We start from the raw sequence: 26,473 nt of genomic DNA, 5'->3' as shown, positions 1-26,473 counted from the left end.
ATCGATGTGTCAAATACACTAGAAGATCACCAGCTGAGCGACCCTGGCGAAAGCCATACTGACAATCAGAAATCAACTGGTTCACTTCTAGGTATCGTAGAAGTTGACGGTTGACAATCGACTCCATGGTCTTTGAGAATAAGGAGGTAATGGCTATGGGCCTATAGTTAGCTGGATCTGAGCGATCTCCCTTCTTAGGGATCGGATGAACCAAAGCCGTCTTCCAAAGTTTCGGGACTACACCTGTAGAGTAGCAGTACTGGAAAAGACGCGTTAGTACTGGAGCCAACACAGGTGCACACGTCCTGAGCACAATAGCAGGAATACTGTCAGGCCCACTCGACTTGTGGATATCCAGGGAGAAAAGAGACTTACGTACCAGCTTTTCGGTAAATTTTATCCAGGGTAGGTCAGGTATGAAATTTCGTCGGGACAGGATATTTGCGTCTCCGTAAGGAAGAGCAAATCCGGACTCGCCGTCTCTAGGTGGTGGTGGACGTCGTTGAGATTGGAATGAGTTCCCCTGATGTTGCAAAAACTGATTCTGAACAAGGGAAATGCCGATGGAGATTTGCTCGGATTCCTGTTGGCCAAATTGAGCGGAGTATTGCTCACTAGGGGTGGATTCTCCAGTAACACGGTTACTGGTACCACCCTGGGGTAAAAAATCTCTTATATTCCGCTGCCATGGTATGTAAGAAAGGGGTGGGTAGGGAAAGGAAGTAGGAAAGGGATAGGGGGAGGGGGAGGGGCATCCGGAACCTACAGCTCACCGTGCAAAACGCGATAACGCTTAACGCCGGTTTTCTGCCGAGGTGTGGGCATTTTCTGGTTCGAGCGGCCCAATCGAGCTGAACAACCACGTGTTCGTACAGCTTGCTCTACCACTTAAAAAATGGTTGGAGGTATGGATTGGACGGTATGTATTTTTGAAATTTATAAAAAAAATTAATCAGCAGGGGCGGTGAATTTCTGGTGACCCCAGGAGGTTGGTTAGTAGATTTGTTGGAAATTAAAAACGAAATAATGATTAAGAAATATTTTATTTGATAATGTCTTTATCTAATATATTAATTTATCATACAGAGTGGCTTAATTATTATACAATTATATTCCATATTACTACAACTATTTTCTTTTCAGGACATTTGACACAATGATTTACTAAATTATATGTGTCCACAATATGAAAAACAAAATAAACACTAAAATAATCACCTATACTATGAAGCTTTGATTTAATTATTACTACAAATAAACAGTCAGTTTTAATTAATTCAAATCTTACCCTAAGGCACTGACAGAAATGATTATGCATTAGATACAAAAAAAATTTTTTTAATAAATAATATAAATGTAAAGAGTAAATAACATTCTTTAAAATCGTTAAGAATACTTAAATTCATAATTCGGTAGCTGCAAAATATAAAAATTGCCCATAATTCAGCAATGGCAGCTATACATGCACTAATGGCCACTTAAATAGGATCTGTTCAGGCCTAACGATACTACTACTTTTTAATATCATAGTTTTCCTGAATCAATAGTAATCATACGAGCTCAATCATATAATCATAATTACTACTACAGCAAAAAGGATCAACATTTATTAGTACTAAATAAAGAATTACGAAATAATAAAATTTATTGCAACATTTCAATTTATATATGTTATATTTTCCAGTCATTATTCAATAAATTTAGAAATAAAATTATATTTTATTTTATATATTAATATGAATTAGAAATTATTGGAAGCAACAATTAACTAATTTATATTCAAAATAATTGCCAAAATGATCACAAACATTCAACACAGACGATAATACAACAATCAAATAACAGTCCAAATTAAAATATAGTCCTCAAAAAATTCATTTTCTTATGTTCATTATATTATAAAATAATTTACACGGATTACTATGCCGGGATGGGCGCAATTTATGCTTATTTAAAATAAAATATATATCTTATCACGCTCCAATTACGGACTCTGTCGCCAGAAACAATGCATCCTGTCTCTAAAGTAAACGCGTTGTCTTTTAAACAGAAATTATAATTATAAGCAATTTAAAAATTATTTATTCTAAAATAAAGACGATTTGTTAACACTAACTTGAGCATCTTATTGTGTCGATAAGTGAATGTGGATAAGTTTATTGCAATTATACGGATACTCAGACATAGTGGCATAATATATCTATCGTTAGTCTGATAAAAATTACTGCTATTTTTTCCATACAAGTATAAAGTTAATATTTCGTATTCTATGACGGAGTTATTACTAAATTGAACTTCTTGGTTGCGCTTATCGTTGAATATCGGCAACGCAAGCAGCATGTACACTAGCGTTACCTGTGCCTTGCTACGGTTGCCAAGTAGGAATGACACCCAGATACTGCTTTAAACAATCTTGTCTTATTTAATTGTTATTTTTCTTCTAACCCCACCTGTCAATATATTACACATTAATGTTACAAAACTACAATTATTAGACAAGTAAATCTAACTATTGATGGTAGATGTATCTTGAGACGCTGTCTGCATAAATTACAGCCCGTGTTACTCCCTAACAATGTGGTTAACATTATACCTTTATACAAATACCTAACCGATTTTAAAAATACATGTAAAATTTACATGTATTTTTAAAATCGGTCAAGTATTTTTTAAGTTTATCAATCAAAATCAAACACAATCTAATATTAAATTTTTATAATATTATTTATTAGTTTGGATTTGATACTAGTTTTTTTTAATAATATACTGTCATAATGCATGTTATACAGTTACCTGTAACGGTCCATTGCACACTTCGATGCCACATTTATCTGACAAGCCAGCCAATAACCGTTCCTGTAGGTTAATAAGATATATCATATATAAAGAAGGAATATAAGTGAAACTCAATCGTATTTAAATTCTGAGAATTTGTATACCTCCGCGTGTCGTTCAGAGTCTGCAAAACTGTGATTGTAGTTAGCAGATCGCGCCTGCTGTAGTTCCGCTTGCAAAGAATCAATTTTTTCCTGCATCTGTTCAGAATAAAGTATATATTTATTACCATCTTTGTTTATTATTTAATTACCGTCACCAATGAACAACATATGAATGGACATATATGGGACATAAGGATAAAAAACAGAGAGAAGTGATCTGCAACCTAGTAGGTACTAAATAAACGGACTAATATAGATAGATATAACATTAAGAATAAGCAAAAGCATAAGAGACATGAAATAATTTTATATTAAATATAAGAAACTTTCATATTCTATCATGAATAATATGACAGCCAACCTATATGAGTACAAGTACCAGGACTAATAATTACTAAAAAATATCTATAGGCGCTTTTTCGATTCTACCATACGCTATACGGTAATGTTGTGCGATATTACAGTGGACTACCACTATCGTGGCAATAGTAGTACACGGCACGTAAATAGCCGTTAACAGATTGTTTCTGAATACTACTTCTTTTGCGTCCCAATTATATCGTGACGGTAAAATCAAACGTAATGCTGCCATTAAATGAACATATAATTGATCTCACGACCGTTACCTCTCTTCGCGCCATGGAAAAATCAAACTAGGGTATATAGGGAATGCCGCTCGTCTCTTCATATCGTACTTATTCAACATTCATATCTTGCCTTATAAATTCACAACGGCTTTAGATAACTTCCGAATCTCTTACGTACTATTCAAGACTACTACTCAACACTGCAATATATGTTAATAAATAATATATAGTTTATACTATCATTTAAATCGTTGTAGATTGGAAAATATCATCTCCATTATATAATGTGCTTTATTATTTATACACTAAAACCTTCCAAAGTTCAACAGAAACTCAAGTTATTACCGCACTAACATATGACGTGGTGCGCTCATTCCACTCATTTACTCTTTCTTACATTCCCAAGTCCCATCCATACAGCATAAAACCCAGAAATTTTTTCGGCTTACAATTATATCTGCTAGTCCGTATACGATTATGTCAAATACCTTTACCAAACCCACATTATTACATTCTAGGTAGACAGTAATAAAGCCTGTAATAAGAAAAAGTTTCACGTCGAAGATGTGGTACACAAAAGCACACACAGTGCCATATGACAGAATATACCTCTGCTGTGATGGCAGGCAATGTTTTTTCTATGCAGGAGTATGCGAAGACCAGAGGTTCCTATATAAAAAAAATGTGTTTATACAGATTCTATCATTGATAAAATGATAAAACCGGATATTATAAATCCTTATTTATTAATTAATTTCAATACTATTCAGTAGTCACTACCTTAAATTTTGATGCACACACTTGATTAAACATTTATAATAAAGCTATTTTATACACAATCAACAATGTCATAGTCTAAACACTACTTGCGAGCAGTATTGAAATAAATTATCATCTGATAGTGGTTTCCGTATAGATGTAAACAATCTGTGATCAAAGATTTTACAAATACCTGCATAACTGTCCTCTGTCGTAGGTCATCCAGTTCGCGTTGTTTTTCAGCCAGTTGCTCCGCCCACCTTCCTTCTTCTGTCGTCACATTATGTTGTAATTGGCTGAGAACGCCCTCCTATGGTATAATAAGTATAAATAATTTATTACTATTAAGGTAATTTAATCATGAATATATCGATATTTTTATTCAACTCATATATTGTTGTATAGCTATAACGTAAACATAATAAATAGAATATAAGTTTTAAACTAACCAAAAAAATATTAGGTCTCTCCAGTTATGGAAACACCACAAATAAGCTCAGCAAACTATAGACTTCTTGCGATAAAAATAAAGGTGAAGATATTTAAAGGTAAAAATGTCTAAATATGTCTAATGTTACCGTGTCATCAATAATTTTCTTGTATTTGTCCACGAGACTCTGTAATTGTTCATTCTTAGTGGTCAGTTCAGTAACGCGAGTGTCTGTCGTCGGTGTTGCGGTGGTTTTTTTCTCCAAAAGCTGCTCTGTTTCCTTCTTCTTTAACTCTGTCTTAAGATTATTCGCAAATGTCAAAAGCCAGTCGCGATCGGCCACTGAGCTCGGCGCTGCAGCCGGGCACACAGCACGTAATACATTTGCTACTTCAATATACTGTGCTTCCTGTGCCTTGGATATTTCATCCTATGAACAAAAATAAAGTTAATATCCAACCTGCCTCTTTCCAATTTTACAATGATAAATAATTTGTAACTAGTAAAATAGTTTTCAAATTACTAGAAATGGCAAAGTAGGTGGCATTTACATTTATATTTAAGAACATTGTTAATGGTTGCTTATAGGCGGCTTAAACACGACACAAAAATCAGGAATAGTAGTGGGGAGACCCATGAATTGGGACTGAGTGCACAATGTTCCCGCCAACCATTGTGAATTTAGCACCGATTCATATGAGGTGACAACACGTCCTAGATGATAATTATCCCTAACAATACGCCTACACATTATGGACAATTTAGAAAGCGACTCATAGCATATATACATACATAACTTATATTGCAGTAAGTGTTTAAAACAAATATTCTTGGTGCGAAGCAATGACGTGTGGGTTTATATTAGGTTTATATAGTTATTCAATGTAGCGCGGGGCCGGTGAGTCACAAGCGTGGGGTAGGTACATGTATTAATTGAATAGTATAGACCCACAAATATATTACCATTATTAATTTCCTAAAAAATATAAAATATTTCAGCATTTCACTTTAACTTCATCTTCATATCATTTTAACATTTCAGTGCAGAGCACACCACATAAGGGAAGCCTATGACTATACTTGGCTTGGTGTAGGATTTCATTAAATTTACTTACATTTATATACTTTGTTTCGTTTATACAGCAATAATGTGTTTTATGCTAATATTACAGAAAAGCGAAGCCGGCCAGAGTTGCCGCAGTATATTAACATTTATACTGAAAACGGTAAAAAGAGACACTTACGCGCAACGAGTCTTGTGCCGGCAACGCACGGGTTGTTTTTGACTGCAGAGATTTTTCAGCAGATTGTAAGGCTTCCATTACTTTCCAGTTTTTAATTCGCAACTCCTATGCGAAGGCAGTTACATAAAACGGTTAAGATTATTAAAAAAAAGGTGTAAAAACCATTTAATGTAAGTATAACTATATGCCGATTTATATTTCACTTTTGTTTTAATTGATATATTAACATACTATAAATATAACAATTTTATAACTGTCATAATATACATTATAAAATAACCTTGCATCTAGACCTAAACCAAGCAGAATTTGTATTATGGGAACTAAATAAATGATATATATAATATAAATATATTAATCGCTAAATGGTAAAATTGTGTTCTTTGTTGATATTTGCATTTGAATATTTGTAAGAGTGAGACAACACATTAGTAATTTTGCAAATTCTAGTGTGGTTAGCAGAGAAATTAAACAAATAAACAACTTTAAATCTAATGGCACATTCCAATCATGAAAAGTATTTGCAAGGTACATTAGTAAAAATTATGAACGTTTTGGATTTGCTCATTGGGTATGAATAAGATCACAATGGTAAAGGAATACCGGTGATGTTGAATTTAAATTTAAGTCACTGACCTCTCAATATATTTCATGAATTTCATTACTTACATTGTTCTTTTCCTGGTACTGAGAGAGTTGCTCCTGCAATCGTAACAGTTGCTCGCGTTGCTCCTTGCTCGCAGTTTGTGCATTCGCTAGTTCACTACGAAGAGATTCCACCACATTCTCGATCTTGGCAAGATCTGCAGCCTGATGATAATATTATAACATACAAATTAAGTATATATCATCTCTTCGTTTTCGTCATACCAAAGTTAAACAAAACCAACCAAACCAAAGTCTATACCAGATTTAGCTTATTACAACAAACGTAACCGTCAGTTATAGACCCGTGTATTAAGTACGTAGTAATCGTGTATTAAGATAAGAACAAAAATAAATAAGAATCAGTAAGCAATCAAGGGAAATGTTATTAGTTAGTCACTTTTACTAGACTCGACTGAAGATTGATAAAAGGCTGTGATAATATTAATAATAACCCTGGATATTTCACACTGCACCGTCTAATAACCGAGTGCCACAATGTCATGGAAAAAATTACAACGCACAAAGATGTAATTATCAGTAGATAAAGGGGCACAGTGGATCATATGGCAATGACGCCGCGGACGAGCTGGCGAGATAAGGATCTGGTGGTGATCAGGCCCCCTCCCGCTTTTACCAATACCCTTCTCACAATTTCGCACCTGGATACGCCAGAGATCCACCGAGATACAAAACCAGAGATGGAATCTAACCACTGATTGCAAACAATCAAAAGTGGCAATTCCAAAAACAAACCATCGACTAACAAAACGCCTACTGTACCTAGATAGGCATAACCTTCACAACACTAACATTTACGGTGATAATGCAGAGCTGTAGTTTTGTCTTATTTGAAATTCTAATTGTTACTTTCTTTATGTTTTATATTTTTTTAGAATTTAGATGTAAGCTAGAATTATGTGCTATGTCAATATAATGCGACTTTAATTTTACCTTATGTTGATCACTCGCATTCGAGGGAGGTAATCCATTTTGCGCAGGCACTTTCAATTGTTTCAATTCCGCCAATTCCGACTCGCGTGCAGTCAACTGCTCCTTCAGGGATGAGAGTTCGTTTGACAACTGAACAAAATAAAATGTATAATCAGTGAAATAATAATTGACTGGGCATTACATATATGACCAAAGATTTTTTTTTTGTATAAGTACATAATCATTAATTGTTTACCTGCTGCTTTTGTTTCTCAGTTTCTTCCTTAAGTTTTTCGTGATTATTCTCTGCTGTCTGTGCTCGCGCTGTTAGCCGCTGAATATCAGCCTGCAGATCGGCTGTGGCTATAAGTAAATAATATATAAATATAAAAAAGATGAATATATTAAAATTCAAATAGTAAGAAATAAATTTATTTTTAGAAAGATATTCATTTTTTTAGAAACTGAATCAGAAAATTTACAAATGGCTTGCTGAAAAAATTTTACTGTTGTTTTTCTTATATAATATACCAATATACAATTTACAATTAATTGAAAATTGAGGCTTTTAAAAATAATTGCTCAACAAAATTACTTCTTGTCATGTCATAATTTGTACTGATGAATCATGTTCAAGATTGAAATCTAACATTATTTTTATTCTAATCCGCACAAGAAACACTGCCGAGTACCGTAAGTAAGAAATTAATACATTTCAAATGTTATGTGGTGTTTATAGAATAATTTAGTTACCATTGTGTCTCTCTTGTGAAAACTTCAACTGCTCTGCATATTCGCCACACAGGCGATTTGCGTCCTGTATATTAAAATTAGCATTTTAATAAGAATATGACTTCCACGATCTCGTCGATATCGTCTTTCATAATTTCTGTTGTATAATCTAAATATACATATATTGTAACGGATACATACATATATTCACAGTACTGATAAGATGTATACATATGATATGATAAAGATTTTTATGTACTAAAATTGCTTTAAGTGATAAGGCCACCTTTTGTTTTGTTAATGTTTTTTTTTATACAACTTAGGTGGCAAACAAGCATACGGCCCATCTGATGGTAAACGGTTACCGTAGCCTATGGACGCCTGAAACACCAGGGGTGACACACTTTTTTATTTGTGCACAAAAAAAAGTTATATTATTATTTTATCTATAAATGCAAATATTGCGTTTTGTGTCAATTGAGTCTTTTGGAACAGCCATCCATAAAAGCAATAATGTAGCACTACTAACGAACTAATTATTGTTCTGGTTTTTGACGTGTTACAATTGAGCAGGGCGTCAGGAGTCAGTGCGTCACCTGAAGCTGCTGCGCGAGTTCTGCGTGGTGCTGCTGCGCCAGCATCAAGTCCACGGCCCGCGCGGCGCGATCCGCCTGCAGCGCGCCTAAGTCCGTCTGCAGCGCGTTTATCTGCGTCACCAGCTGCCCCTCGTTCTGTAATCCACACCACACCACACCACACCACTACAGTTCACCATCACCACACTTGGCACACTTGCCTAATAAACTTTTGCACTTTGTTATTTTTTAATTAAAAATGGTTTACAGCTGACTAACGGTTTACAGCGTCAGTTAGCCCATTGTGGCAAATTCACCATGAATTTATCACAATAATTTGCAAGGAAAACCGCGTGAAGTTTAAACTAACATTGCTAGCAATGGAATCATTTGTCCAAATAAGTAACATTCGCCTTCCCTCCATTAAGATATTTTATTCGTTTTTTATTCTTTTTTATGGCTTGGCACTTCTGTGCATTAGCCAATATAAAAAATTTGGGAAATAGTTGTTGATTAAGAAAATTTGGATGATAGGTTTAAATGATCTGGTAAGTTGACAACAGGAAATTGGTTAAACATATGGATTAAAATAAGGTACACATATAAATGCAGTATTAATTATATAATATTTTAATTGAAAAATACAAATTAATTGGCACTTGATATTGACATTTAAAATAGCAAGCAAGCTATGGTTTATGTAAAAAAAAGCCGTCGTTTTCAGAATACTTTTTATATGAAATATTCCATCTTTCGACTCACTAATTGCCAAAAAAATATTTCAGAAAACAGGACATTTACTTTTACATCTCTTTAACTTTTTCTAATTACCTATTAAAATAGATACTCACCTCTGTCAGTCTTTGAATGTGCATCTCCATTTGAACTCGTTGCGCTTGGGCTTCGCCTTCAGAATTCAATTTCGATTGAAGCTGTAAACATTATATTACAATTACAACATATATCTTCTATACTGACTAAATGGAATATATATTTAAACTAAAATCTACATATAGTAATCAGTTTGCATATAAGTATGTAGGCGTGCGATTTGTTGCAGTAACCTTTTACCTCCTTTTCGTTCTGACCAATAGCGTCGCGTTTTAAACATTTGAAATTACCGCAGGATTTTAGTATTTCTGACGACAAGGGCTGATACTTGCTGGAAATTGGTAGTCGTCGCCTTTTTTTTTTATAACACAGGGGACAAACGAGCATGCGGCCCACCTGATGGTAAGTGATTACCGCCGCCCATGAGCACCCACAACACCAGGGGAATTGCAAGTACGTTGTCGGCCTTTTAAAAAGGAATAAGCTCTTTTCTTGAATGTTTCAATATCGTATCGGTTCGGAAATACCATTGCTGGAAGGTGATTCCTCAATGTGGTTGTGCGGGGCAAAAAGTTTCTAGAAAACCGTACTGTGGAAGACCGCCATTCATCAAGATGATCAGAATGGTATTTCAGTTTCTAGCGGGTGGTACGGTGTTGAAACTCAGCAGCTGGTATTAATCCGAACAATTCCTCAGAACACTCCCCGTGATATATGCGGTAGAAAATGCACAGAGATGCAATATCTCGCCGCAAAGCCAATGGGTCGAGTCTGTCACATAGACGTTGATTACCAATGATTCTGGCTGCTCGGTTCTGAATGCGGTCAAATAGAAGTAGCTGGTATTGTGGTGCTCCCGCCCAGAGATGAGAACAGTATTCCATATGCGGCCGGATCTGCGCCTTGTATAATTGCAAGCGATGGGCCGCCGTGAAATACCGTCTCACTCTACTGAGCACACCAAGCTTTTTTGAGGCTATTTTAGCCTTGTCCTCCAAATGAAAGAAGAAAGAAAGAAAAACATTTATTGTCAACCATTTTTACATATACATATATACATACATACATACACACTTAGGACAATTACAATAATAATTTATCTTATTTCTAAATATGGTTGACAACATGACTGACACTCAGCATATGCCGTGACAGCTAACTGTCACGGCGCTGGTATTCTGTGCCTGCCATTAATGACCGCAAAACTGAACGTCACGGGATATATCAACGCCAAGGACCTCGAGATTTGGCTTCACATCAAGGAGAGCCTGGAGAGTGTGCAGCTCGGCCGCGGTGTACGCGAGTGCGAGACACTTACGAGGAGCTTGTCTTGCTGCAGGGCGCGGTTGTCGTCGTGCAGTCGCTGTAGCCGCGCCTGCAGCGTGTGCAGCTCGGCCGCGGTGTACGCAAGTGCGAGACACTTACGAGGAGCTTGTCTTCCTGCAGGGCGCGGTTGTCGTCGTGCAGTCGCTGTAGCCGCGCCTGCAGCGTGTGCAGCTCGGCCGCGGTGTACGCAAGTGCGAGACACTTACGAGGAGCTTGTCTTGCTGCAGGGCGCGGTTGTCGTCGTGCAGTCGCTGTAGCCGCGCCTGCAGCGTGTGCAGCTCGGCCGCGGTGTACGCGAGTGCGAGACACTTACGAGGAGCTTGTCTTGCTGCAGGGCGCGGTTGTCGTCGTGCAGTCGCTGTAGCCGCGCCTGCAGCGTGTGCAGCTCGGCCGCGGTGTACGCGAGTGCGAGACACTTACGAGGAGCTTGTCTTGCTGCAGGGCGCGGTTGTCGTCGTGCAGTCGCTGTAGCCGCGCCTGCAGCGTGTGCAGCTCGGCCGCGGTGTACGCGAGTGCGAGACACTTACGAGGAGCTTGTCTTGCTGCAGGGCGCGGTTGTCGTCGTGCAGTCGCTGTAGCCGCGCCTGCAGCGTGTGCAGCTCGGCCGCGGTGTACGCGAGTGCGAGACACTTACGAGGAGCTTGTCTTGCTGCAGGGCGCGGTTGTCGTCGTGCAGTCGCTGTAGCCGCGCCTGCAGCGTGTGCAGCTCGGCCGCGGTGTACGCGAGTGCGAGACACTTACGAGGAGCTTGTCTTGCTGCAGGGCGCGGTTGTCGTCGTGCAGTCGCTGTAGCCGCGCCTGCAGCGTGTGCAGCTCGGCCGCGGTGTACGCGAGTGCGAGACACTTACGAGGAGCTTGTCTTGCTGCAGGGCGCGGTTGTCGTCGTGCAGTCGCTGTAGCCGCGCCTGCAGCGTGTGCAGCTCGGCCGCGGTGTACGCGAGTGCGAGACACTTACGAGGAGCTTGTCTTGCTGCAGGGCGCGGTTGTCGTCGTGCAGTCGCTGTAGCCGCGCCTGCAGCGTGTGCAGCTCGGCCGCGGTGTACGCGAGTGCGAGACACTTACGAGGAGCTTGTCTTGCTGCAGGGCGCGGTTGTCGTCGTGCAGTCGCTGTAGCCGCGCCTGCAGCGTGTGCAGCTCGGCCGCGGTGTACGCGAGTGCGAGACACTTACGAGGAGCTTGTCTTGCTGCAGGGCGCGGTTGTCGTCGTGCAGTCGCTGTAGCCGCGCCTGCAGCGTGTGCAGCTCGGCCGCGGTGTACGCGAGTGCGAGACACTTACGAGGAGCTTGTCTTGCTGCAGGGCGCGGTTGTCGTCGTGCAGTCGCTGTAGCCGCGCCTGCAGCGTGTGCAGCTCGGCCGCGGTGTACGCGAGTGCGAGACACTTACGAGGAGCTTGTCTTGCTGCAGGGCGCGGTTGTCGTCGTGCAGTCGCTGTAGCCGCGCCTGCAGCGTGTGCAGCTCGGCCGCGGTGTACGCGAGTGCGAGACACTTACGAGGAGCTTGTCTTGCTGCAGGGCGCGGTTGTCGTCGTGCAGTCGCTGTAGCCGCGCCTGCAGCGTGTGCAGCTCGGCCGCGGTGTACGCGAGTGCGAGACACTTACGAGGAGCTTGTCTTGCTGCAGGGCGCGGTTGTCGTCGTGCAGTCGCTGTAGCCGCGCCTGCAGCGTGTGCAGCTCGGCCGCGGTGTACGCGAGTGCGAGACTCTTACGAGGAGCTTGTCTTGCTGCAGGGCGCGGTTGTCGTCGTGCAGTCGCTGTAGCCGCGCCTGCAGCGTGTGCAGCTCGGCCGCGGTGTACGCGAGTGCGAGACACTTACGAGGAGCTTGTCTTGCTGCAGGGCGCGGTTGTCGTCGTGCAGTCGCTGTAGCCGCGCCTGCAGCGTGTGCAGCTCGGCCGCGGTGTACGCGAGTGCGAGACACTTACGAGGAGCTTGTCTTGCTGCAGGGCGCGGTTGTCGTCGTGCAGTCGCTGTAGCCGCGCCTGCAGCGTGTGCAGCTCGGCCGCGGTGTACGCGAGTGCGAGACACTTACGAGGAGCTTGTCTTGCTGCAGGGCGCGGTTGTCGTCGTGCAGTCGCTGTAGCCGCGCCTGCAGCGTGTGCAGCTCGGCCGCGGTGTACGCGAGTGCGAGACACTTACGAGGAGCTTGTCTTGCTGCAGGGCGCGGTTGTCGTCGTGCAGTCGCTGTAGCCGCGCCTGCAGCGTGTGCAGCTCGGCCGCGGTGTACGCGAGTGCGAGACACTTACGAGGAGCTTGTCTTGCTGCAGGGCGCGGTTGTCGTCGTGCAGTCGCTGTAGCCGCGCCTGCAGCGTGTGCAGCTCGGCCGCGGTGTACGCGAGTGCGAGACACTTACGAGGAGCTTGTCTTGCTGCAGGGCGCGGTTGTCGTCGTGCAGTCGCTGTAGCCGCGCCTGCAGCGTGTGCAGCTCGGCCGCGGTGTACGCGAGTGCGAGACACTTACGAGGAGCTTGTCTTGCTGCAGGGCGCGGTTGTCGTCGTGCAGTCGCTGTAGCCGCGCCTGCAGCGTGTGCAGCTCGGCCGCGGTGTACGCGAGTGCGAGACACTTACGAGGAGCTTGTCTTGCTGCAGGGCGCGGTTGTCGTCGTGCAGTCGCTGTAGCCGCGCCTGCAGCGTGTGCAGCTCGGCCGCGGTGTACGCGAGTGCGAGACACTTACGAGGAGCTTGTCTTGCTGCAGGGCGCGGTTGTCGTCGTGCAGTCGCTGTAGCCGCGCCTGCAGCGTGTGCAGCTCGGCCGCGGTGTACGCGAGTGCGAGACACTTACGAGGAGCTTGTCTTGCTGCAGGGCGCGGTTGTCGTCGTGCAGTCGCTGTAGCCGCGCCTGCAGCGTGTGCAGCTCGGCCGCGGTGTACGCGAGTGCGAGACACTTACGAGGAGCTTGTCTTGCTGCAGGGCGCGGTTGTCGTCGTGCAGTCGCTGTAGCCGCGCCTGCAGCGTGTGCAGCTCGGCCGCGGTGTACGCGAGTGCGAGACACTTACGAGGAGCTTGTCTTGCTGCAGGGCGCGGTTGTCGTCGTGCAGTCGCTGTAGCCGCGCCTGCAGCGTGTGCAGCTCGGCCGCGGTGTACGCGAGTGCGAGACACTTACGAGGAGCTTGTCTTGCTGCAGGGCGCGGTTGTCGTCGTGCAGTCGCTGTAGCCGCGCCTGCAGCGTGTGCAGCTCGGCCGCGGTGTACGCGAGTGCGAGACACTTACGAGGAGCTTGTCTTGCTGCAGGGCGCGGTTGTCGTCGTGCAGTCGCTGTAGCCGCGCCTGCAGCGTGTGCAGCTCGGCCGCGGTGTACGCGAGTGCGAGACACTTACGAGGAGCTTGTCTTGCTGCAGGGCGCGGTTGTCGTCGTGCAGTCGCTGTAGCCGCGCCTGCAGCGTGTGCAGCTCGGCCGCGGTGTACGCGAGTGCGAGACACTTACGAGGAGCTTGTCTTGCTGCAGGGCGCGGTTGTCGTCGTGCAGTCGCTGTAGCCGCGCCTGCAGCGTGTACAGCTCGGCCGCGGTGTACGCGAGTGCGAGACACTTACGAGGAGCTTGTCTTGCTGCAGGGCGCGGTTGTCGTCGTGCAGTCGCTGTAGCCGCGCCTGCAGCGTGTGCAGCTCGGCCGCGGTGTACGCGAGTGCGAGACACTTACGAGGAGCTTGTCTTGCTGCAGGGCGCGGTTGTCGTCGTGCAGTCGCTGTAGCCGCGCCTGCAGCGTGTGCAGCTCGGCCGCGGTGTACGCGAGTGCGAGACACTTACGAGGAGCTTGTCTTGCTGCAGGGCGCGGTTGTCGTCGTGCAGTCGCTGTAGCCGCGCCTGCAGCGTGTGCAGCTCGGCCGCGGTGTACGCGAGTGCGAGACACTTACGAGGAGCTTGTCTTGCTGCAGGGCGCGGTTGTCGTCGTGCAGTCGCTGTAGCCGCGCCTGCAGCGTGTGCAGCTCGGCCGCGGTGTACGCGAGTGCGAGACACTTACGAGGAGCTTGTCTTGCTGCAGGGCGCGGTTGTCGTCGTGCAGTCGCTGTAGCCGCGCCTGCAGCGTGTGCAGCTCGGCCGCGGTGTACGCGAGTGCGAGACACTTACGAGGAGCTTGTCTTGCTGCAGGGCGCGGTTGTCGTCGTGCAGTCGCTGTAGCCGCGCCTGCAGCGTGTGCAGCTCGGCCGCGGTGTACGCGAGTGCGAGACACTTACGAGGAGCTTGTCTTGCTGCAGGGCGCGGTTGTCGTCGTGCAGTCGCTGTAGCCGCGCCTGCAGCGTGTGCAGCTCGGCCGCGGTGTACGCGAGTGCGAGACACTTACGAGGAGCTTGTCTTGCTGCAGGGCGCGGTTGTCGTCGTGCAGTCGCTGTAGCCGCGCCTGCAGCGTGTGCAGCTCGGCCGCGGTGTACGCGAGTGCGAGACACTTACGAGGAGCTTGTCTTGCTGCAGGGCGCGGTTGTCGTCGTGCAGTCGCTGTAGCCGCGCCTGCAGCGTGTGCAGCTCGGCCGCGGTGTACGCGAGTGCGAGACACTTACGAGGAGCTTGTCTTGCTGCAGGGCGCGGTTGTCGTCGTGCAGTCGCTGTAGCCGCGCCTGCAGCGTGTGCAGCTCGGCCGCGGTGTACGCGAGTGCGAGACACTTACGAGGAGCTTGTCTTGCTGCAGGGCGCGGTTGTCGTCGTGCAGTCGCTGTAGCCGCGCCTGCAGCGTGTGCAGCTCGGCCGCGCGAGCCGCCGCTGTCTGCTCAGCCGCACGAGTCGTCGCCGCTGAACGCCCTCGCTCCGTATTCAGCGATGACCTGGACGCACACACACCATGCGATAAGCGTAAAGTCTGCCATACATAATTCGAAAACGACAGCAAATTCTAATATTGATTCAAAATACCAGTCGTACAATTAACACTTTACCAAAAAGTTATTATATCACGTATTATAAACCTTTTTGATACAATATTTTTAAAAAATGGGCCCATGATGTTGAAGATAAAATGAAATAATTTTTTTAACGAATGTCGACTGTACAGCAAACTTGCTTTGAAAGCTGTGTTTCATTTTGAACAATAAACTATGGCAGAAAAATTATAGAGAATTCAGTCGTGAGAATCCTAGTACTAATCCTAATACTAGGAATGGCAACACATGGGGGGGGGGGGGGGGGGGATTCCACAGTCGTACAAGACTACGAGATGTCTAAACAAGACAAGACAACGACAACAGTAGACCCGGTAGACAACGGTAGCCACATACCATTACGGAGCCGTTGCTTGATTCCCATTTCAGAGACAAAAAACATTTAATTTTTTAGTCAAAATCCAAAACTAATAATGTTCGTACATCAAATTAGTCAAAAACCAACAGTTACTTTATATTTGCTTATTTGTTCTTGGCAAATATAAAATAATATATCTAAAAATGTTTACCTCAACTCCTTTAATTTTGCATGAAGAGCTTGCGATGCTTCCATCTCATCAGCCAGTGCTTTCTCTTTATCGGCTAATTGTTTTTTCAACTTCTGAATAGGATCATTGGGTCCCTACAACAAATATATTATACTTACACAAATTTATCAACATGAGTCCAACTAATTTCCTATTTTAAGATAAGATAGAAAAGAATACACCATAATGTTAAAAAATATAAAAATAACTAAACTACAAATATGTATTGCTACTACTATAAAGTTTTCTTTGAATCTCCCAATATTTAGGAGCCTGGTCACCCACCAGGGAAGGAAATCCACATAGGGAAGCCCACCAACCTAACCAAACTGAAAACTAGAACTCACAAAAAAAATAAATGACCAGAACTCATCGTTGGTAGCGTACCTCGGTCCACTCTGAGTGCTCCGGTAGCGGGTCGTGATGCTTGTTGAGCAGTGCGTCGGTGAGAATCTGTATTTCGGTGCGCGATAGAGGTGCCTCGCGGACCACGCGCACCAGTTCGCCCACATTCACGCCCACACCGCCATCACCAGCTGCCGGCAATAGTTACACTATCAAAACACTCGTTACACTATTAAATCTCCTACATAAAAACATAGCTTAACCACTGATTCATACCCACCGCCCACCCCCAGATAGTGTAGCGAGCACCACACTCTCACTCATACCCACCGCCCACCCCAGGTAGTGTAGCGAGCACCACACTCTCACTCATACCCACCGCCCAACCCAGGTAGTGTTGCGAGCACCACGCTCTCACTCATACCCACCGCCCAACCCCAGGTAGTGTAGGGAGTACCACTCTCACTCATATCGCACATCACGCACTATGCTCAACATGTGGTCGCGGACTTTTTTGTACTTTAAATTACGTCATACATATTTTTTTATTAAGAGGCCTTTCACATTTTTTGGCCTAAAAGCAGGGTCTTTGGGGTTCTGGTTCTAAGAAATTAAGAGTCGGATATACATTTTGATTCCTGAATTATATAGATAGATATCTAATCTTAAAAACAACATCTTTGAAATGTTAATTTTCTCTTTGTTAGTCTTCCTAATTTCTAAAATAGTTTATTCAAAAACGCTAAGAGACAAAAGTTTGGGATCGTCGTTCATTAATAAACAAACATAAATTGATATGATATCTGTACTAAAACTTGATAATTACTTTATAAATTGAGACAGCATCGTCCTTTTTTTCATTTTCAACTTAAATATCTAAAAAATTGATCATAATTAAACCCGAAATTTCAACAAAACTTTGCCATAATCATTTCTAATTTTCTCATAAATACAACGAAATTTTGGCATAAAAAACATAATAATAAAGGTAATATACTTATAAATTAGAAATATAAAAAAAAATATAAGTTTCTAAGAAAAAAATAAACAATAATAATAATTTAAAGTTGTATAAATTCCGTTGCGCCAAAAGTAAATTCTCAGTGCTGCGCTAGCGCTCGTCGAGGTAGGACCTATGCTATTTTTTACAACACCGCTACGATAAGACATTCGTAAACATTTGTCAGTGAACATTAGTATAGTGCGACTAAACAATTTTGATAATTTAATTAATTTTGCTAATATATACTGTTAGATTATAATAGTTACGATAATAAATATACAGAGCTGTATAGCAGATATATTTATAATAATTGAATGTTGACATGATCTTATATGCCGATTAATAATGAATTGTTTAATTATAAATAGAAGTAACGTTATTGATATCGACCGAGTTAGTTTCATAATTTTTATAAAAATAGTGAGGGTACAAAACTGATCTGTAAACGATATTTAGAGATAATTATTCATTCTTGTCTTGGCCACAGTTGTGTTAAGACGTACAAATAAAGTATTAGAATATAAAATACGTTTTCATTTCTGGTAATAGCTAGAAAAAACCCATTTAGCTATTATCAGAAGTGGGATCACCGCACATATTTCACTAAAAAACATGGGTAGAAAGCGATCAACAAATACACACGCCCATAGTGCAAAGAAACGAAGTCGACGACGTAAAGATTATTCATCTGACGGATCGTCTAATAGTTCTACACATCGACGAAAAGTATCCAGAGATAAATCTTCGAGGAACAGTAAGAAAAAAACACGATCATACACGCCGGAGGTAGTAGGAAATCGTTCAAGAAATGAAGAAAGACATACAAAAAGCCGTGGACGGTCCACACGCTCAAGTATTACTGCGACTGGACGTGAGAGGGAGCCGCCTCTGTCAACATCGGAAGCGCGAAGGGTTCCAGAGGAGCAGCCGGCGAGTCAGTATCCAGTGGAGCCTGCTGGTCATTCCGAACCTATGAATGTAGCAGCCTCCTCGGTACCCCCCGCGGCTGTCACACCAGAAGCAGGAACGTCTTGTGAGTACAGTTCTAATATTACTCCTAATGTTTTGGTAAATATTAATGAATTTTCTAGATTACTACAGTCTTTTGTTCGGCCTAATCCACCATCATCAATTAATTATAATGCTAATATGATACCCGAATTTGACCCGTCGATAAAAAATCACCGTATTGATCAGTGGATAGCTAAGGTTAACGAATGTGCTCAAATATATGGATGGGACAATATGCAAATTATGCATTACTCTTTACCCAAACTTACGGGTAATGCGAAAAAATGGTATCAAGGACAGACAACTATTTTGCATACTTGGGAACAATGGCAGGTCCTCCTACGTAAGGCTTTTCCTACAGAAACGAATTATGGGGTTCTTTTAATGGAAATGTTAGAACGGAGACTTCAATTTGGAGAAAATTTAGATGAATATTATTATGATAAAATTATGTTATTGAATGCATGTAACATCTCTGGTAGGCAGGCTGTAGATTGCGTTATTCATGGAATTAATGATAGAACCATACGGGCAGGCGCGTCTTCTGCCCGTTTTACCACTACTGAGGATCTTTTTAAATACTTGAAGGATGTATGTAAAGAGCAGAAGGATATATCTCGTACCGCACAATTGAATAAAAATAGGGTTATTAACAATATAGTATGCAATAAATGTGACGAAATCGGACACAAGGCTGCTCAGTGTCGCATAGTCAACCCCCAAGGCAGTCTGAAATTTAATCCACCAGCGGTTTGTTTTAATTGTAAAGATAAAGGCCACAGGGTACATCAATGCCCTAAACCATTAATAAAATGTGACTTGTGTAGACGATTTGGTCACCTTAGCAATAACTGTTTTCAAAAAAATGAATCTAAAAACAATGAGAAACGGGTATTATTTGTTAATGGCGCAACTAGTCATAATTTAAAGTATCATAAACAAGCTTTCATTAATAAACACCGAGAAATTGAATGTTTTGTTGATTTGGGGAGTGACTGCACGCTTATTACACATGGAACAGTTATCGAGTTAGGGTTGCACATTTTTAAAGATAATCTACCCTCGATACGCGGTGTCGCTAATGTTAACATACCCTTGTTAGGAAAAACATCCTTCCAGTTACGTATCGATTCTGTAGAAGCTGAGGTTGTTGCATATGTTATTGGCGATAACCACCTTCACATACCCTTATTAGTGGGTCAGAATTTTACGGAATTGCCAGAAGTAGTAATCACTAAAACCAAAAATTACCTAAGCATCGTGTCTCGTACGATTGATTCGGAATTACTTAACATCAAATTGAACAATGATACAAATAATAAATGCAAGTTGTATGTCCAATCTGACTCTGAAATTCAAAATATAGACTTATTAAAATGTTACTGTCACGATTACAAAAATGCCGATATTTATATAAAAGGAAGTTATCGTAATATTGAAGGTAAAGAATACTGTATACAGGAAGGCATATATAAAATAATAAAAGGAGAGTGTAAAATTTTACTTATAAAAGTTAATGACCTCGATAAACCCCTTTATTTTGTAAAAGACTATTTGATTGTGCGCGCACAACTCATCCGTTTAGATGATGCTCTCTTAGATACAACGTCCCAGAAGTCACTTACTTGTTTAAAGACCCATTTATTAGAACCTATTAATAGAAGTGAAGTAAACATTAACCACGGCCTTAATGAACAACAAAAAACTAAAGTATTTGATTTAATTGATAAATATAGAGATTGTTTCGCGCTTAATTTATCTGAAATAGGTTGTACAAGTATTTCCGAGTTAGACATAAAATTGTCAGATGACACACCAGTAGTTTACCGTCCTTATCGTTTAAGTCATACTGAAAAAAATATCGTGCGAGATATGGTTAAGGAACTACAAGATAATGACATAATAGAGGAATCAGATTCGGCATACGCGAGCCCTGTACTTTTAGTTTCAAAGAAAACAGGAGGCTATAGACTCTGTATTGATTATAGGGCGTTGAATAGAAAAACAATTAAAGACCTTTATCCATTACCCCGTATTGATGACCAGCTTGACCTTCTCAGTGGAAACGTTTATTTCATTTCACTGGATATGTCTAGTGGATACTATCAAATTCCTGTTAAAGATAGCTGTAAACACTTAACAGCCTTTATTACTCCTGATGGGTTATACCAATTTAAACGAGCTCCATTCGGTTAGCTAATTGTCCAGCAGTTTTTCAACGTACCGTCAATAAAATGCTAAATAAAGGTAATAAAAAGTGCGCAATAGCTTACATGGATGACTTATTAATTGCGGGAACTAGTTTTGATGACTGTGTAGAAAAATTAGAACAGACCTTTTTACTTTTAAAAGATGCAGGATTGACCTTAAACTTAAACAAATGTCGTTTTTTTGACACCACAATAAATTATTTAGGGTTTGAAATATCGGCTGAGGGAGTGAAACCTGGTAATGGAAAAATTGAGGCCGTGAAATCATTTCCTGAACCCAAAAATGTTCACGAGGTTCGACAATTTATTGGTCTCGCCAGTTATTTTAGAAAGTTTATTCAGGATTTTGCGGTTATAGCACGACCGTTAACTGATCTCACTCGTCAAAATATTCCATGGGTGTGGGGAAATCATCAGAAAGACGCATTTACAAATTTGAAAGATAAATTAGTACAACGTCCAATATTAGCTTTATATAACCCTAATTACATAACGGAGTTGCATTGCGATGCATCAAAAATTGGTTTGGGTGGTATTTTATTACAAAAAGAATTTATTTCTTCTAAATTACAACCAGTAGCATTCTTTAGTCGTAAAACAACAATAGATGAAGAGAAATTACATGCGTATGAGTTAGAAACACTAGCAGTCGTTTCATCTTTAAACCGATTTAGAGTTTACCTGTTAGGAAAACATTTTACAATTGTAACTGATTGTAGTGCATTGCGATCAACTTTTACAAAAAGAGATTTGATACCCAGGGTAGCACGGTGGTGGATAGCATTACAAGAGTATGATTGCTCAATTGAATATAGACCTGGTAATTCTATGCAGCATGTAGATGCCCTCAGTAGAAATCCCATTTCCTGTAATGACGATAGTGACAAATTAGCACATTTTTCTCGAGTAATGCATATTACACAGGATGACTGGCTTCTTAGTTTACAGTTGACAGATGAAAAAATTCAGTATATTAAAGATGCTTTAGAGGACCCCAAATACAATGAGATAGCAGATATAAAAGAGAATTTTATTGTAAAAAATAATCGACTGTACAGGAAAGTTGGGGAAAACTTAAAGTGGGTTGTACCGAAAGGTGCAAGATGGCAGATATGTCAACGAAATCACGACGATATCGGACATTTTTCGGTAGAAAAGACACTAGAAAAGATTAAAAGAGATTTTTGGTTTCCAAAAATGAATAAGTTTGTCAGTAAGTACGTAAAGTCCTGTTTACATTGTGCATTCGGTAAGGAGCCAGCTGGATGTAAAGAAGGTTTTCTCCATAGTATTCCTAAAACTGATATTCCGTTTCACACTCTCCATGCGGATCACCTAGGTCCTTTTGTAAAAAGCACGCAAGGGAATCAGTATTTGTTAGTAGTAGTAGATGGATTTACAAAGTTTTGTGTCGTTAAACCATTGCGCAATACTAAAACAAAACCCACGATTAAAGTTCTGAAAGAAATATTTTACATTTTTGGACACCCATCACGCATAATTACAGACCGTGGATCATGTTTTACATCTAGTGAATTTAAAAAATTCTGTAATGAATTTGAAGTTCGACATATTTTAAATGCAGTATCAGCCCCTAGAGCCAACGGACAGGTTGAGCGCTATAATCGCACAATATTAGATGGACTTAGGGTTTACTCTGATAAGGAAGGCGAAAATAAATGGGACCAAGATCTTGGGAAAATTCAGTGGGGTCTCAATAATACGCTCAATAAAGGAACGGGAAAAACCCCCGCTGAATCATTATTTTGTAAACGTCCTCTCAATCGTGGCGAAGGACTGTTAGGTGAGACTATTATAGAAACTAGACAGAATGACAAACAAACTGACATAATAAGAACGGAAATTAGTGAACACATTGAAAATAATCAAGCTAAACAACGGTCTAGATTTGATAAGAGTAGAAAAACAGCCAAAATATACTCAGTGGGAGATCTAGTTAAAATATTAAAAACTACTCCTTCTAATAATGGCAAAAGTCGTAAACTTTTGCCTAAATACACTGGTCCATTTAGAGTTAGTAAAGTTTTAGGAAATGATCGTTACGAAATATCTAGTATTCCGGGTTCTCATGTCTCTCGAGGTAAATATACTAATGTCTGGTCAGTAGACCGTATACAACCTTGGATTACTGTCGCGGCAAATAGTGATAGCAATTCTTCAGATGGTGGAGAGGGCCTAGCGTAAGATGATAATTACTATGTATTTGGTTTTACATTTGTTTAAAGTTAATTGTACCATGTGATTTACGATAACAAATTAATAGATATTGAAAGTGAATCATTTATTAGAATTATATAGGTTGATATAGTATAAGATATATATGTATAAGCACTATAGAATTTATTGATTGTGTAGATTAAGATTTGTGAATTTATAGATGTCTTAAACTTGTGATGAAGATAAACTTGGTACTTGATTTATAACAAATGAATAATTGAAGTGATACATTGTATGTTATAGTTTAGTAAAGATTTAACATTATTATGAATAAATGTAATATTGATGGAGAATAAATAATTTATGGAAAGTAATTTGTTGATAATCTGGAATGCGTGTCACGGTCATGAAGTCTTGTAGTGAAAAGAAACTCTTGACTTTGTGATGAGGGGTCCGCTACAGATTTTGATATTTGTGTGGTACATACTGGAATCTGGAATGTGAGATACGATCGCTGAGTCCTGCAGTAAAGAAATACTCTTGACTCTCGATGAGGGATCCACTGCAGGTTGTATGTTCTGTGAATCTGGAATGCGAAGCACGGTCGTGGAGTCCTGTAGCGAACTATAGTTACTGACTGTAGTTAACTCTTGACTCTACGATGAGGGGCCCGCTGCAGATGATCATATGTGTTGATACTGAAATCTGGAAGGCGTGACACGGTTGCGGAGTCCTGTAGTGAACTTAACTCTTGACTCCGCGATGAGGGGTCCGCTGCAGACTGAAGTAGCTATGTGTGATATGATGAATGATGTGCGAAAATAACTAGACTTTGAGTGTCTTCAGTTGTTTGGGTAGTTATTACTAATCAATGTTTTTGTTTACATTATACTTATATGATTATTGATTTATATAAATACAAATAAGTTTGAGGACAAACTCTTTTTATCAGAATGGCCGAATGTTAGATTATAATAGTTACGATAATAAATATACAGAGCTGTATAGCAGATATATTTATAATAATTGAATGTTGACATGATCTTATATGCCGATTAATAATGAATTGTTTAATTATAAATAGAAGTAATGTTATTGATATCGACCGAGTTAGTTTCATAATTTTTATAAAAATAGTGAGGGTACAAAACTGATCTGTAAACGATATTTAGAGATAATTATTCATTCTTGTCTTGGCCACAGTTGTGTTAAGACGTACAAATAAAGTATTAGAATATAAAATACGTTTTCATTTCTGGTAATAGCTAGAAAAAACCCATTTAGCTATTAATACTTATTTCTACGAATATTAATTTAAAGTTGTTGTTAAATATATATATATAATATTTATTTTAGCATGCCAAGACAAAAGTACAGTTATGCTACAAATAAAACCTACCTACCCTGCTGCACTATGAAAAGCACAAGAGCATGGTATTTCGTCACACTAATGGCAATTAATTGTTAAAATTAAAAAAGAGAACATTTTAGTATTTTTAAAAATAACGCTTATCTGAGAGAAAAATGTAAGAAAATGTAAACCAATTTTACTTTATGTTTATTTTGTAGTTTTTTCTAAATTAAAATTGGGTTATTGTTTATAAAAATACCATTATTATTTTTACGTACATTTGTCTTGTGTTATATCATCTAGTATGCAATGTGGATTGTAAATAAATTACCAAATTATATATAAATTATATTCCTTAATGTTTAGAGATATTTTATCCAATTTACTTTATTTTATTTTACACAATACAGATATTTCTAAATTGCAGCCATTCTGTTATTATACTCGTTGGACTTTCATTACTGTACAGTTATGTCAAATAATTATGCGTGTTTGGGTGAAAAGTCAACAACATTATAAATGTTTTTATTTAGAGACTAGCTTTTAGCTCGCGGCATCGCCCGCGTGAATATGGGATATATAGGTTATCGCGCGTTTAAAGATCCGTGTACAGTATTGGGACGTTATATATAAACCTTCCTCTTGAGTCTATCTATTCTGTCTATTAAATAACAACGAATCAAAATCTGCGTAGTTTTTTAAGATCAAAACATACATAGATCTATTACATGTGTAGATGATATTTTAACCGGAAATTGAAGTCGTTAAAATGGTATTGGCAGATCAGTTGGAATCATCGGTATTCTTGGTATATAAGCTGGTTGCCCAGCTATCGTACCGGTTATAATGGTCTACAATTAAATTGTCTTTCAATTCTTTAGTAAGCAACATATCCAATGGGACGCCATTGCACATGTTCGGCGGGCTTAAATTTCATGACTGGATCATGCTTTTGAGAAATTCCTTCCTCAAGTTTGAGTAGTTAGTGTGGGAAATCACTATCTGTGCTTCCATAAAAATGAGCTCTCAAATTTGTCAGTAGTTTTAAACTTTCAATTAAAGTCCATAAGGGAGACGATGTTAATGACACAGAGTCTTTCAGAAATCTCCAGCAAAAGTATAAAAGTAATCCCGCCAATGAGAGCAGAGGTGTTTCTAAGGTCTTTTAAGATTCTGTCCAAAATCTCTATAGCTCATGGTGATTTCCTTACATATAATCAATGAGGCGTCTTGTAATAATTTATAAAAAGGTTTGATATTAACAAGTAATTATTTATCAAGAATCAAGAATCGGCTAACCAAGAACGAGAAGCTGCAATATCAGCCAATATCATGCGGCGACGTCAATGCTGCAGGAACAGCAATGATAGCAGTTGAAGCTTTTTTTTTACAACTTAGAATGGCAAACAAGCTGACGGCTCTCCTGATGGAAAGGGGTAACCGTCGCCTATATACATGAACAGTACCTGACATGTTCATATCAGCATATTGTTTCCCTCATGCGTTGCCATTCCTGAAAACTCGGGTGTTATTCCCCTGTACCATGTAAATTCACTACCATATATATACACAGGTAGTCTATATAGATAGATATACATATACACAGATAGTATACCCTGAGAAAGGTCATAGACTACTTTATAGTGCGAAAAAAGTATTGTAAGGGATTAAAAGCGGAGATGAAAGGTTGTATAAAAGTATCGTCATTGTTTAAGTGAAACAATGAAACTTTTTTAGGTTATAATCTAAATATATTTCCTTTATTTGGTCAATTTCATTATACCACGCTGACGAAGTTGCGGACACACCTAATATACATATAAGGATGGGACCTTATAATAAATTATATTGTATCTATTAATAAATAAACTGAATTAATATGTAAGAAGAATTAATTAGTAAATTTATGTTATAGTAATTTCATCTTCCTGTCCTTATCCCAATTATCTGTTACTCATATTTTAGTTGTACAATCGGCCAGCATCC

At 40.5% G+C, this 26,473-nt stretch overlaps 1 protein-coding gene across 1 annotated transcript in view; it reads right to left on the bottom strand.

Moving 5' to 3' along the window:
• Positions 1–1,289: 1,289 nt before the first annotated feature.
• LOC131847600 (ribosome-binding protein 1) overlaps positions 1,290–26,473 on the bottom strand; it is a 30,278-nt gene continuing 5,094 nt past the window's right edge. The window contains exons 7-21 of the mRNA XM_059197197.1: positions 16,777–16,925; positions 16,372–16,484; positions 15,595–15,748; positions 9,696–9,776; positions 8,866–9,000; positions 8,291–8,354; positions 7,794–7,900; positions 7,559–7,687; positions 6,629–6,769; positions 5,960–6,064; positions 4,864–5,145; positions 4,479–4,595; positions 2,940–3,035; positions 2,794–2,856; positions 1,290–2,450 (exon numbers count right to left, since the gene is read on the bottom strand). Coding sequence (XP_059053180.1) covers positions 2,430–2,450; positions 2,794–2,856; positions 2,940–3,035; positions 4,479–4,595; positions 4,864–5,145; positions 5,960–6,064; positions 6,629–6,769; positions 7,559–7,687; positions 7,794–7,900; positions 8,291–8,354; positions 8,866–9,000; positions 9,696–9,776; positions 15,595–15,748; positions 16,372–16,484; positions 16,777–16,925 — 1,757 coding nt within the window. The 3' untranslated portion in view covers positions 1,290–2,429. The remainder of the gene's footprint in view (positions 2,451–2,793; positions 2,857–2,939; positions 3,036–4,478; positions 4,596–4,863; positions 5,146–5,959; positions 6,065–6,628; positions 6,770–7,558; positions 7,688–7,793; positions 7,901–8,290; positions 8,355–8,865; positions 9,001–9,695; positions 9,777–15,594; positions 15,749–16,371; positions 16,485–16,776; positions 16,926–26,473) is intronic.

The sequence above is a fragment of the Achroia grisella genome, unplaced genomic scaffold (assembly GCF_030625045.1).
Source record: "Achroia grisella isolate CSIRO2021 unplaced genomic scaffold, CSIRO_AGI_Agris_v1 utg540, whole genome shotgun sequence".
Taxonomy (NCBI): Eukaryota; Metazoa; Arthropoda; class Insecta; order Lepidoptera; family Pyralidae; genus Achroia; species Achroia grisella.
This window is presented reverse-complemented; position numbering and strand designations above follow the sequence as displayed.